Source organism: Acipenser ruthenus, chromosome 14 (genome assembly GCF_902713425.1).
Source record: "Acipenser ruthenus chromosome 14, fAciRut3.2 maternal haplotype, whole genome shotgun sequence".
NCBI lineage: Eukaryota > Metazoa > Chordata > Actinopteri > Acipenseriformes > Acipenseridae > Acipenser > Acipenser ruthenus.
Window position 1 is genome coordinate 34,340,906 of NC_081202.1, and position 12,735 is coordinate 34,353,640.

Here is a 12,735-nt window from a genome sequence, read left to right on the forward strand (position 1 = left end):
TAATGAGGCGCCGGAATGTGGTCAGGGACTGGGCAGTCCTGACATCTGTAGGAAGGTCATTCCACCACTGCGGAGCAAGGGTGGAGAAGGAGCGGGCTCGGGAGGCAGGGGAGCGTAGCGGAGGTAGAGCCAGTCTTCTAGTGCAGGCGGAGCGGAGAGGTCGAGTGGGGGTGTAGGGAGAGATGAGGGTCTGGAGGTAGCTGGGTGCAGTCTGGTCAAGGCATCTGTAGACTAGTACAAGAGTCTTGAACTGGATGCGAGCGGTGATCGGGAGCCAGTGGAGCGAGCGGAGTAGTGGAGTAGCGTGGGCGAAGCGAGGCAGAGAGAACACCAGGCGGGCAGCAGAGTTCTGGATGAGCTGGAGCGGACGGGTGGCGGACGCAGGGAGGCCAGCCAGGAGGGAGTTGCAGTAGTCTAGGCGGGAGAGTACCAGGGCCTGGACCAGGAGCTGGGTAGCATAGTTGGTGAGGAAGGGTCGGATTCTTCCGATGTTGCTCAGGAAGAATCGGCAAGTGCGTGCCAGAGTGGAGATGTGCTGGGAATAAGAGAGGCAGGGGTCCAGGGTGACTCCAAGGTTCTTAGCGGAGGAAGAGGGAGAGAGTGTGGTAGATTCCAGAGGAACAGAGATAGAGAGATCAGAGGAGGGGGAGGAGGAGGGAAAGAAAAGGAGGTCAGATTTAGAGAGGTTGAGTTTGAGGTGATGCGAGTGCATCCAGGAGGAAATAGCAGACAGACAGGTAGAGATACGGGAGGAGATGGTGGAGTCAGAGGTGGGGAAGGAGAGGAAAATCTGAGCATCATCAGCATAGAAATGGTATGAGAAACCATAGGATGCGATGAGGGGGCCCAGGGAGCGGGTGTAGAGAGAGAACAGGAGAGGACCCAAGACTAACCCTTGGGGGACTCCAGTTAAGAGAGGGTGAGGTGTGGAGGTTGCTCCACGCCAGGTTACCTGGTAAGTGCGGTTGGAGAGGTAGGAGGAGAACCAGGCCAGAGCAGTGCCAGAGATCCCCAGGTCAGCAAGAGATGATAGTAGAATAGAGTGATCAACAGTGTCAAAGGCAGCAGAGAGGTCGAGGAGAATTAGGACAGAGGAGAGAGAGGCAGCTCGGGCACACTTAAGTGAGTTGGTGACAGACAGGAGGGCGGTTTCAGTGGAGTGAGCAGAGCGGAAGCCAGATTGGAGAGGGTCACGCAGAGAGTGGTTGGACAGGAAAGCAGAGAGCTGGCGGTGTACAGTCCGCTCGAGGGTTTTGGAGAGGAAGGGTAGGAGGGAGACAGGACGGTAGCTCTGGAGGGAGGTGGGGTCGAGGGTAGGTTTTTTGAGGAGGGGAGTGATAGAGGCTTTTTTGAAGGCAGAGGGAAAGATACCAGAAAGTAGAGAGGTGTTGAGGAGGGAGGAGATGAAGGGGAGTAGAGCAGGAGCAGCAGCTTGAAAGAGGTGAGTGGGGAGGGGGTCCAAGGCACACGTGGTGGGTTTGTGACCCTGGAGCAGGGAGGAGAGGTCAGAGTCTGAGAGGGGCAAGAAGGTGGAGAAGGAGGGCGAGTTAGTAGGGGATGTAGTGGGTGTAGGGGTTGGAGCAGGAAGGGGTGCGGGGGAGGGAGAGGTGTTAAAGAGTTTGCGGATATCTGAGATTTTAGAAGAGAAGAAGGAGGCAAAGTCATCAGGGGAGATAGAGGAGGGAGGAGGAGGGGGGAGGGTTTAGGAGGGAGGAGAAGGTAGAGAATAGTTTACATGGGTTGTTAGTGGAGGCTTGGATTACAGATTGGAAATAAGCACATTTAGCAGAGGAGAGAGTAGAGGAGAAGGAGGAGAGGAGAGTGCGGTAAAGGTCTAGGGCAGCAGGGAGTTTGGTTCTCTTCCATTTCTTTTCAGCAGATCGCAGTGTGATTCTTGCCGTTTACAAAGTACTGGCTTCTGCCAAATCAGCCACCTACAACAGTACAATAAAAACCACAGGGACCAAGAGAGAATTTGATTGTGAAGCATCTCATGTTTGTTTTTCTGTTTGATATTTTTTCCTTTTTCAAAGCAATTAGAAGGATCACCATATCACAGTCTATCATTCTACCAAGTAATAAAGTGGAATAGCTGTATGCCTTTGTCTTATGTAGGTAAGAGCTCCCTTATTTTGAAAGCTCAATATTCACAGGTATGATACTCTATAGGTTTCACTTCATGTTTACCACCATTACTGTACACCAGAGTTTCCATTCCCACTATGTACAGTAATTCCCCAGGGGAGGCTCTTTTTGGGGGCCTTGGCCTTAGACAACCTCAAGGCTTTGGTCTCGGCCTTGTAGGTCCTGGCCTTGAATCCAACATTGTAAAAGAAAAAGGAATATGCCTCTTTTGTATTTACTAGAAGTGCAATAGGATGTGTGTGGGGATGGAGGGTGGGGGTGGTTATTTGTTATGTTAATTATTAAGACATTATGTATAACCAGTGCCTTTGTTGTTGCAGGATTTACTGTGTGACGGATATTGACCCTCACCATCGCAAACTCTCCCAGCTTCAGGCTGTCATCCGCTACCTTACAGGAGAGGAGCCTGATCTGGAATGTGAGTGTCTAGTTTAACACACATAGAGATCAGGAGCTGATCTGGAATGTGAGTGTCTAGTTTAACACACACAGGAGAGGAGCCTGATCTGGAATGTGAGTGTCTAGTTTAACACACATAGAGATCAGGAGCTGGTCTGGAATGTGAGTGTCTAGTTTAACACACACAGGAGAGGAGCAGGATCTGGAATGTGAGTGTCTAGTTTAACACTCAGAGATCAGTTTGTGCTTCACAGGTACAGGGAAGCCAGCCTCCCTCTAGGTACAAGACTCCCTATGAGCAGCACTTAGGGAGGGAAACAGAACAGAGGATGCGACTGAGATGATAGTACAGTATTTGGCAGCAGTGTGGAGTAGTGGTTAGGGCTCTGGACTCTTGACCGGAGGGTCATGGGTTCAATCCCTCGTAGGGGACACTGCCGCTGTACCCTTAAGCAAGGTACTTTACCTAGATTGCTCCAGTAAAAACCCAACTGTATAAATGGGTAATTGTATGTAAAATAAAATAATGTGATATCTTGTAACAATTGTAAGTCGCCCTGGATAAGGGCGTCTGCTAAGAAATAAATAATAAAAAATAATAATAATAATATTTACAAAGGGGTGGGAATTTCTAATTAGAACATTGTTCAAGTACTCGAGCACTGCAAATTCCAAGTACATAAATACTTAAATACTAGTCCAGTGACAGACAGAGTAAGACTCTTAGGTTATTCATTTTCCTTTTGTGATTATGCTGGCAAGAATAACTAGCGGCAATAAACAAAGTAAGACAAAGCCAATGGAGTAATGAGGGGGAGTGACAGCCTCGTACCAAAACTATAACACACTCCATGGTGGTACAGTACAGTATGTGTAGTAATACTACTGTATGACAAACATTTCAACTAGAAATCTTTCTGCAATGTCTTCATATCGTAATCGGCTATTCACCTTCCTAATCCGATCTGACATAAACATTTTGAAAAACTAGGTTAGGACACTGTTGTACATAGCCTTCCAATTACAGGTGTAGTTGTTTGCTCTCAAAAGCTAGCAGCATCTAAAGCTAGAAAGAGCAGCATTTGAAATGAGCATTCATGGCTGTTTCCCGTTACCTAGGTGATGAGGAGCTGGTACAGGAAGTGCTGTTTGATGCTGTGGTTACCGCCCCTCTGGAAGCCTATTGGACAGCTTTGGTTCTCAATTCTTCCAAGTAAGTTATAGTTGTCTTGTCCAGGGCAATTTAATTTAAAGATAACCGTCTTTTATGTGACATAACATATAGTTCCAATGCAGTTTCTATTTGAAAGATATTTGAAACGTGTGTCTCTAATAAATCCTTGTGTATACCTTGTATTTTGAATGAGATGTGTAGGTTTTTAACAGAACTGTTGTGCTCTGCTCTTTCACCTGCTCCCCTTTCCTCTCCACTGAAGCTCAGCGGACGGTGTTGAGGTGGCTTTCCTGGGCACTCGAGCTGGGCTGGTCCGATTCAGCCTGTTTGTCGGCTCTGAGAAGCGTGTGAATAAGTAAGTACTGGAAACAAGGTTGTGTGTGTGTGTGTGTGTGTATGCAGGGGCACCTAACTTTGTTTAATAGTGAGGGGGCAAAGGTAAAGAAGATTTTTTTTGTTTTGCTCTGGTAAACCTCATTTTTACTGTTCAATCTTTTTCAAAATTAGACAGATGTTTTAAAAATAAAATATAGAATATCTACTAACTGAGCATTTATTAATTATAAACACAAGTAGCACAAAATGGCAGGACCAGTTCCAGTGGCATATCTGCACAATACAGTACCTATAATTCCAACATGCAGCTTATTAAAGGGAAGTGCTAAACAAACACAAACAATAACACATGTTATAATATGGCTTGTTATTGATAGATATATTGACATATGTATGTTAACAGTTAAAATATTCCTTTCTTGGCTTTGTTTTAATTGTTTTCACATTTCTTTAAAACTGTGGGGGCTGTTCTGTAACCCTTGAGTCTAAGTTTAAGCCCCTTTCACACACAGATGCCGCTACTGAGCAGTCTCAGAGACATTATAAAAAATATTTAAAATACTCATTCACACAGCTCGAAATTGCGCAATCTATGCCGGTATAATACCCTTTCACACAGACAAAGCTATCATGTGAGTACAACTTTCAAACCAGTCAGTCAACAAATCGTTTTCATGGCAACGGCGATTCGACCATAAATTACAGCATCACGCTCTGTCCCTTCTATTTGTGAATTCACCTCCTCGTCAGCCTGTAAAGTTAACAATTCCTTAACTTATTCCAGACTCCAATTACTACCTCCTTCTTGATCAGCCATTGTATTTGAAAAAAAATGAAAGCGTGTAACACCAACGACAAAAATACCCAACACGTCCGATATACATGCAGTCACGTGGGATGCTGACTTTCAATCCACGCCCGCTATAGCGCTTCAGTGTTACAGTTAAGACGGTTCAGTGCCGTCTCTGAACCACTAGTAAGGTGGTTCAGAGACGGTATAAAATATGACGGCTCTGTGACGGTATAGCCAATTCACACAGACCAAAATGAGCCGTCATAACTCGTCTGTGTTCATTGATTCAAATAAAACATTGCTCCGGTTGTTCTTCAATAATTCCGTGAACATTTGCTTTCCTAAAATGTATTTCCATTTTGTTAAAAAGTTAATTGAGTACTTTCCATTTTTTCTCTCAGTAGAACATGAGAGCCCCCTGGTGGTTATGACAGAAGTAGCAGACAGGCCATACTTAGGTTAAAAATCATGTCAACAAGCAAACAAAAAAATCTCGTGATTCCCAATGAATGAATCTCCATTCTGAGATGTTATGACTGAAACAGAAATTTAAACTAATTTAGTGAATCTGAACAAAAGAACACATTAGTCTCCTGGAAATAATGATTCTGTTTTCAGTACTTGAGTATTTAAATATTGTAACTCACTGGTAATATATTTTACAATGCTGGGGCAGTTTATAGAACTTTACCTTGCACTTTATTTAAAATAATGTTTCATATGGTTTTTATTTGGGATCCTTTGTAATGCCCTGTGTGTAATCTTGGAGCGCAAAGACATGGACTGAGTCAGAACCTGCGATCCTGGCTCCCAGCTGGTAACAGCTCTGACTGCTTGTCTTTTTATCTGTGCAGGAAGTTCCTGACGAAGGCAGACAAGGACAGCATCTTCACCATGGATCACTTCCCTTTGTGGTACCGGCGCGCGGCTGAGCACCCGCCAGGCAGCTTCATCTACTACACCCCCTACAAGGAGGGGCGAGGTACTTCAAATCACACACAAATATAGCTTTGTTCCATGCTACCTAATGCGTAACAAACTCCGTACATTCATTGTTTGAGTTAGTTTTGTATTTTGGTGTATAGACCTTGATCAATGTGGCCCACTGTGTCCATTAAAGGCACAGAGATAGACTTATATTAGGAAATTTAGGAGAACCAATGTCGGTCAAATAGCCCAGGTGGCATGTACAGTATAGACACAGTCATCACAAGGGCTGTATTTCTTTCACGGACACCTTATTTCACTGCATTTCTGTGTCTAAATATAGGTATTTCAAGATATTTCACAATTTAAACTTAATATTTATTAAAGCAGAAAATAATAGCGTTGTCACATTCAAAATGGATCATTCTCTCTAGAGTTATTATACGTAAAATGTTCCTAAATATTCAAATGCTTACCTGAAAATCAGTAAATGCTAAATTGTAGAATATTTCGTTTTTTATGTTCACCTTTCAAAGACATTCTATTTTCACCATCAGCACACTATCAAACAAAATAAAAACATAAATAAATGTAAAAATGACAACAGGCACGTGAAATGTCCCCTTCTGGGACAGAGCGATCTTTAGTAGAAATATTTCCGATCTTGATGCAGCTGGTGTCTTTTTTGTTTGAAGACAATTTAAAGAAATCATGCAGCTCTATGCCATGTGTTCAGTCATTTACCAGAAGCAAACTGAACCAGCTGCCAGGTTCATAATGCAGTGTAACAGGTAGTGTGTCAATTAGGCAAGCATTTACTGTATTTATTTTTAAGTGATAAAAAAATATTTATTTACACTATTTACAGACTGGAAATGACATTAGTAGAGTCACGCGATAAATGCGTAAGGGAGGCAGCACCTGTGTTGAAAACTGGAAGAAAGTGGGCGGCAAAGAAAGCTGTGGAAGATGCAAAGGCTGCCCTTCGAATTGGTGATATCATGGGGCAAGTTCAGCATGGAAGAGGGGGTCTTGGTTTCAGTTCAACTCCTCCTACATGGCACAAGGCAGCCCCAGCTCAAAGGAGGAAGCTGGTAGTCAACGAGGTGCAAAAGCAGGAGGAGAGGATGAGGTGTATAAAGGCCATTTCCCAGGCCAAGCAGGGAGAATGGATGAGATGGGAGAGTGTGGAACAACGCAAGATTGGCTGGCAAGACCTATGGTCAATGGAACAGAGCAGGATCAGTTTCCTCATCAGGTCAACATATGATGTTCTCCCATCACCACAGAACCTAAACCTCTGGGTAGGAGAGGATCCCTCATGTCCTTTGTGTTCATCACCTGCAACATTAAGGCACATTTTGACAGGATGTAAGGTGGCTCTTAGCCAAGGACGGTTTACTTGGCGGCATGACCAGGTGCTGCGATGTTTGGCCTTAGCATTGGAAGACAAGCGTAACATGACCAATAAGTTGTCACCTGTTCCATCAAAACATTACACACAAAAGACAACATTCCTCCGCCCAGGAGAGCAACCACCAAGAAAAGGTGTTAAAACCAATCCTCGCCCAGGACAACTGGAAGCTGCTAGAGACTGGAAAATGCTGGCAGATGTTGGTCAACGGCTTATTTTTCCACCTGAGATTGCCACCACTAACCTTCGACCAGATATTGTCTTGTGGTCTGGATCAGCACGCCTTGTTCACCTGGTAGAGTTAACAGTGCCATGGGAGGATGCTGTAGATGAGGCGTATGAGAGGAAGAAACTGCGGTATGCTCAACTAGCCACTGAAGCGGAACAGCGAGGATGGAGAGTTCGGGTTTACTCAGTGGAAGTGGGTTGTCGAGGATTTGTGGCACACTCTACAACCCGGTTTCTCAGAGACGTCGGATTCAGTGGCCAAGAGTTGCGTCACACAGTGAAGAACTTATCTGAAGCAGCAGAGAGGAGCAGCAACTGGCTGTGGTTGAGACGGAAAGATTCTGGCTGGGGACAGGTAAGTAAGCTGGGCTGAGTTGAGTGGGGGACGGAGGGGGGTGATGCTGGGACGCCAGAATCACCGTCGAGCCCTCTTGAGGTGTCGTGGGCTAGTCGACGAAACACTGAGGATGGAAGGTGCCCACTTGAAAACCCCAGAGATGTACCCTACTTAGCTCAATCCAGACGGTTGTCATGCTGATGCGCTGGGGAGGCCGCACTTTGGTTGATCCCCGGAGCCAGCATCGCAGCCGTTGTGTGTGCTGATGCGCCAGGGAGGCAAAATAAGCTGATCCCTGGAGCAAGCATTACACTTCAGCCATTAACACCAGACAGAAGGATATCTACATCATCATATGGAAGGAAACGTAAATGGATGGAGACACATATGGATCACATTAGTTTACTGTAAAGCTACGTCTTAGTTGGTGCTTATCTTGGCGAGAGCCGAGTTCAAATCAGCATGAAGTTTTAACATCTACTCTCGTGTAATGGAAATCATTTTTCTAACAGAAATGTGAATTTTCACAGAGAAATACATATTACACGGCAATGGGTACATTTTATGGAAAACATGAACATGATAATTGTGGAAAAAAATACAGCCTTAGTCATGACTAATAGTATTGCATCACTTTGAATTCTTCCATTGAGTTTAATAATCAAACTCTGGTGGAACTGTTATCAAAGGTCTTGTCTCACAGTTTGGCTTAATGTTTCAAACTGAAGTTTGCTATGTGAAGCCCCTCCAAGCAGAATGTATTGTTTTGATGCTGTGTTGTGGAAGTGCAAGGGTAAGTATTATCCATCACAATGGAAGGGAGTATATATTAGGGGTGTGCTGAAACCTGTATACCTTTAAGACATTTGAATTGTTAGGTACTAATTAAATGGAATAAAACGTGTTCATTACTCAACACAAAACAATGCGGCCCCTCGGTTTCCCTGGCTTGCACAATTATTGAGTATCTGGAGTAGTGGTTAGGGCTCTGGAATCTTGACCGGAGGGTCGTGGGTTCAATCCCAGGTGGGGGACACTGCTGCTGTACCCTTGAGCAAAATACTTTACCTAGATTGCTCTAGTAAAAACCCAACTGTATAAATGGGTAATTGTATGTACAAATAAAGTGATATCTTGTAACAATTATAAGTCGCCCTGGATAAGGGTGTCTGCTAAGAAATAAATAATAATAATAATAATAATAATAACAATCTGACAGGGTTGTTTAATACAGATCCTGTCACTTTCCTTAGTTTCTTTAGAAATGTGTGATCTCTGCAGTGCATTGTGGGATTGTAGTCCTGGACAAGGTGTTATCACTGATTAAACTCCACAAAGAAATACATATCCCAGTTTCCACAGCGTTGCATTTGCTAGTTTTGCAACATACGTAAAAATGTCAGCTCCCTGGATGAGAGGAAAAATGTGTTTCCAATCGGCTTTCAAATCACTCAGTGCTGAAGTTAATTGTCATTGATTCATTGATTGGTACTCAATTGTAGAGGTGAGGGAAGGGCAGTTCTTTTTGTTTTAGTATCAACACATTAATAAATACGTGTGTTTTTATTTATTTAATACCTGCCAACAAATGCTTCTTAAAGGTAATTATTCAAAAAATAGAGCACACCCCGAGTACAGTATATTGTAGCGAGCACGGGAATCAATGGAGACACACACCAATGCTTTCAGGTACAAAGAGTTTAATAGACAGCTAATAAGAAGTTTGCACCATCCACACACTCACTCACTCACACACAGACAGCCCTTCCCCACCCCGGAGCACTACCCCATCTCACAAAGGCAACACAGGAAGGGTTCAACATTACAGGACTGTACAACACAACAATAAATGCATTTTTACAAGAACTAAAAGCGAAATACAACAACAATAATAAACATTTTCACCACAAATATTCCCACTCCCAGTGTCCTCTGCTGCTAATTTGCATGCTGGTTAAGGGGTCAAATCCATTATAATATATTAATATTTGAAAATGTATTCTAAATCATTCTTTGCAAAGTTTTATAAGGGCTGTCCAATAGATTATTGCCCCTTCAGAGCTACAATATACTGCAGAGGTGAAGTATCTCATTCAAGAGTCTTAATGGTTTTTGTAAAGACTACAATGACAATCAGTAATCTTTGGTAGAAGCAAGTACGGTCACAAACACACCAGTGTTGTGTTTCAACATGTAAAAATACGCAAGCAGAGCGGTCTGCTTCTCAAAATTCGGAGGGAAACGCACAAATACCACTTTCAAAATGAGGAACAGAGATCGGTGCACAATGCGCGCCCTCATGTGGAAACTCTTGTCTCTGCTGCGTTGCGTAATTCATAAGACCTGCTTCTCTAGATGCCTTCAGAGACTACGAGGACCTGGGCCCGGAAGATGAGGACGGTACTTTACCCGGCACGTGAGAATGCTCTCTGTGCTCTTTTACGCTGGCTGACGTTCCCCTGCCTTGCACCGTGATTGGCTGTTGATGCATGGCTCGCTATTTTTACCATTGTTGCATGGCTCAGTGTCTGAGTACCTGAGTAATACTAAGAGAGATCTGGGTCTTTAAGTCTCTCTTTGTATTAGTGCTCGCACAATTGAGATGTACCTGTGCTGGCCAACTTACTGAATTGCCTTAAACGAAATGCCTGCTGTGTTTATTTCTGGGTGTGTAACTTTAATAGGTGTTTTTCTCCTTTTTAAAAAGTTTAGCGATTTACACTTTGGAGTAAAAGGCTTTGACAATTCAACCCCATTGTCTTGTTTGGTATTTTGACATTGTTCTTAAACTACTTTTCTTTTAGTGTTCCTTATTTACTTACTTACTTACTTACTTACTAACTTCTGTACTTCCATACTTAAACAGGTAGAGCAAATAAAATGATTACAGTCAATATTACCTAATATATATATATATATATATATATATATATATTGCCATCGCTTTATGGTGAATGTGGATTTCATTTTCAGTGGTTGTAGCTGTTAATGAACATAATTTACATGTATTTACTCCACTGAGGATTTACTTCTGGGAGTAAAAAAAAAACTCCCAGAAGCCTCGCGCTCTGGGTCTCTTTCTCAGTAACATAACCAAATGCTGCTGTTTTCTCAGACTTGCAACAGCAACGTAATATCTTCAAGGACCGATCTGTAAACTGTGTTCATTACTAGCTTGGAAAATATAAAATTTAACAACCAAATACAGGGTTAGCAGTCATGAATATTAGGTCAGTTTTACTGGAATTATTGTATTAGCTCTGTGTATTTAATTACTAAGGGGGTGGACTGTATTTACATACAACAAATGTATTGTGGAAACTCAATCAGTGGTTATGGTTTGAAAATTATAGGACAGCGTACTACATGCATGATGTTAATGTCTGGAGTGTTCAATTATATGGTGCGCATCATTATTTGAGATTTCTATACCGGCACTGAAGAACTAAATGTTTTTTTCATCTTGTACTTCCACACAAAACTGATAACACATGGAAGGGGCTGAGTAGCACAATAGCACCAGCCTTTCACGCCTAGAAGCTTGGGTTCTGATCCGAACCACCACACAGTTCAAAGCTGGCACTGGCAATTGCAGCTAACAAAATAGTTCCATGCATTTTCTCCCACATGAACATCCATTCATTATATAGGTTTCAAAATTTGCTTAGCAAACAAGAATTTCCACTTCAGACACATGATAGCTGGTACTACACTAGCTTAATGAAACCCCTGTTTGCACTTCCTGGATCATTTCATCTGGATGGTGAAATTGTCCCCACCCCTTCACTGGCTTCTTTTCAGTCAATAACCAACCAGCTGCTTCTGCTGTTGACTGACATGCTTTCAGCCAGTAACATGCTTTGACCCAGAAGACACTGATGAGGTGAAATCAACAGGGAAACTAGTGTAGTACCAAATGTCTGTTTAAAATGTGCTTTATGGAAATATTTTGTTAGCTATAATTACTTTTACTGACAGGAAGAAAGACGTTGAAGGTAAATAATAAAATAATCAGTCAAGTAGACCAGCATTTTGCTGGTGTATTTAAACCCCATTTTGATGTGGCTGAGGAGCCCCTAGGCATGTCCAGGTAGGGCATGCTTAACCCCGTTGAACAGATTTCTGTTATTATCTGTGCTGTTTTGTTGTCCTGACAGAGCGGAGGTCCAGTAGCGTGATCGCCAGCACAGTGGTGTCAGTCACGGTCAACAAAAAGATGGCCATCGCTGCAGGTAGGAGTGCTGGGGTTTCAATGCACTTTTACTGCTTGTGAGAACACAGAAAAAAACCTGTCGAGTTATTGGTGTGTGATTGTGCTGTCATTTATATTTTGTTCTGCTTTTGTTGCCATGGTTTCTGAGCTTGATCTTGCTTACATAATGTCTTGCATCATCCCAGCCCTATAAATAGCCTGTCCTCCAAGTCATTTCCATGTTGTCCCTCATTTGGTTCAGATTAGATTGGCAGGGCGTGTTTGATTTTCCTGACATAAACCATGATTCAGCTGTCAGCCCAGTGGTGTGTCTACAGGGAAAAAGGATACACCCCTAAAGGAAATGGTACTCTCCGCAATTAATTAGCTCCCTTTGATGAAGGCTCATGTGGCACGTACCATTTCTTACATGGGTGATTCCTTTGTTTTATAATTAAGACATGTCAAATGTATTAACCTTTTTCATGTATTTGCTTCAGTGAGGCAGATTTACTAAGAATATACTTTTTGTAAAGGTGAATCCTGATTATCAAATGTGTTGGTTGTCTGGGGGGGGGGGAGTAATTGGCATTATTGCCATTTGCCATTCTGTTTGAAGTAATTGAAGAGCAGCAGTCAGTGCGTTTTCACTATCAGCTTTAGTAAAATCACCTTACCTTAAATATATAGTAAGACAAAGAATTTGAATAATAAGGAATTGTCACTATTTTTGATTTGAAAATAATCAGTTATTTAGCAGTCATTTTAAGTTTCAGTATCACACAGCTGT

The 12,735-nt window shown here is 42.8% G+C and overlaps 1 protein-coding gene across 3 annotated transcripts in view; it reads left to right on the forward strand.

Moving 5' to 3' along the window:
* Positions 1-12,735, forward strand: part of LOC117420037 (voltage-dependent calcium channel subunit alpha-2/delta-4-like) — a 160,248-nt gene that overhangs the window by 54,999 nt on the left and 92,514 nt on the right. For all 3 annotated transcript variants that reach the window (XM_058986426.1, XM_058986427.1, XM_058986428.1), the window contains 5 exons: positions 2,466-2,563; positions 3,664-3,757; positions 3,981-4,073; positions 5,702-5,829; positions 11,911-11,985. In XM_058986426.1, coding sequence (XP_058842409.1) covers positions 2,466-2,563; positions 3,664-3,757; positions 3,981-4,073; positions 5,702-5,829; positions 11,911-11,985 — 488 coding nt within the window. The remainder of the gene's footprint in view (positions 1-2,465; positions 2,564-3,663; positions 3,758-3,980; positions 4,074-5,701; positions 5,830-11,910; positions 11,986-12,735) is intronic.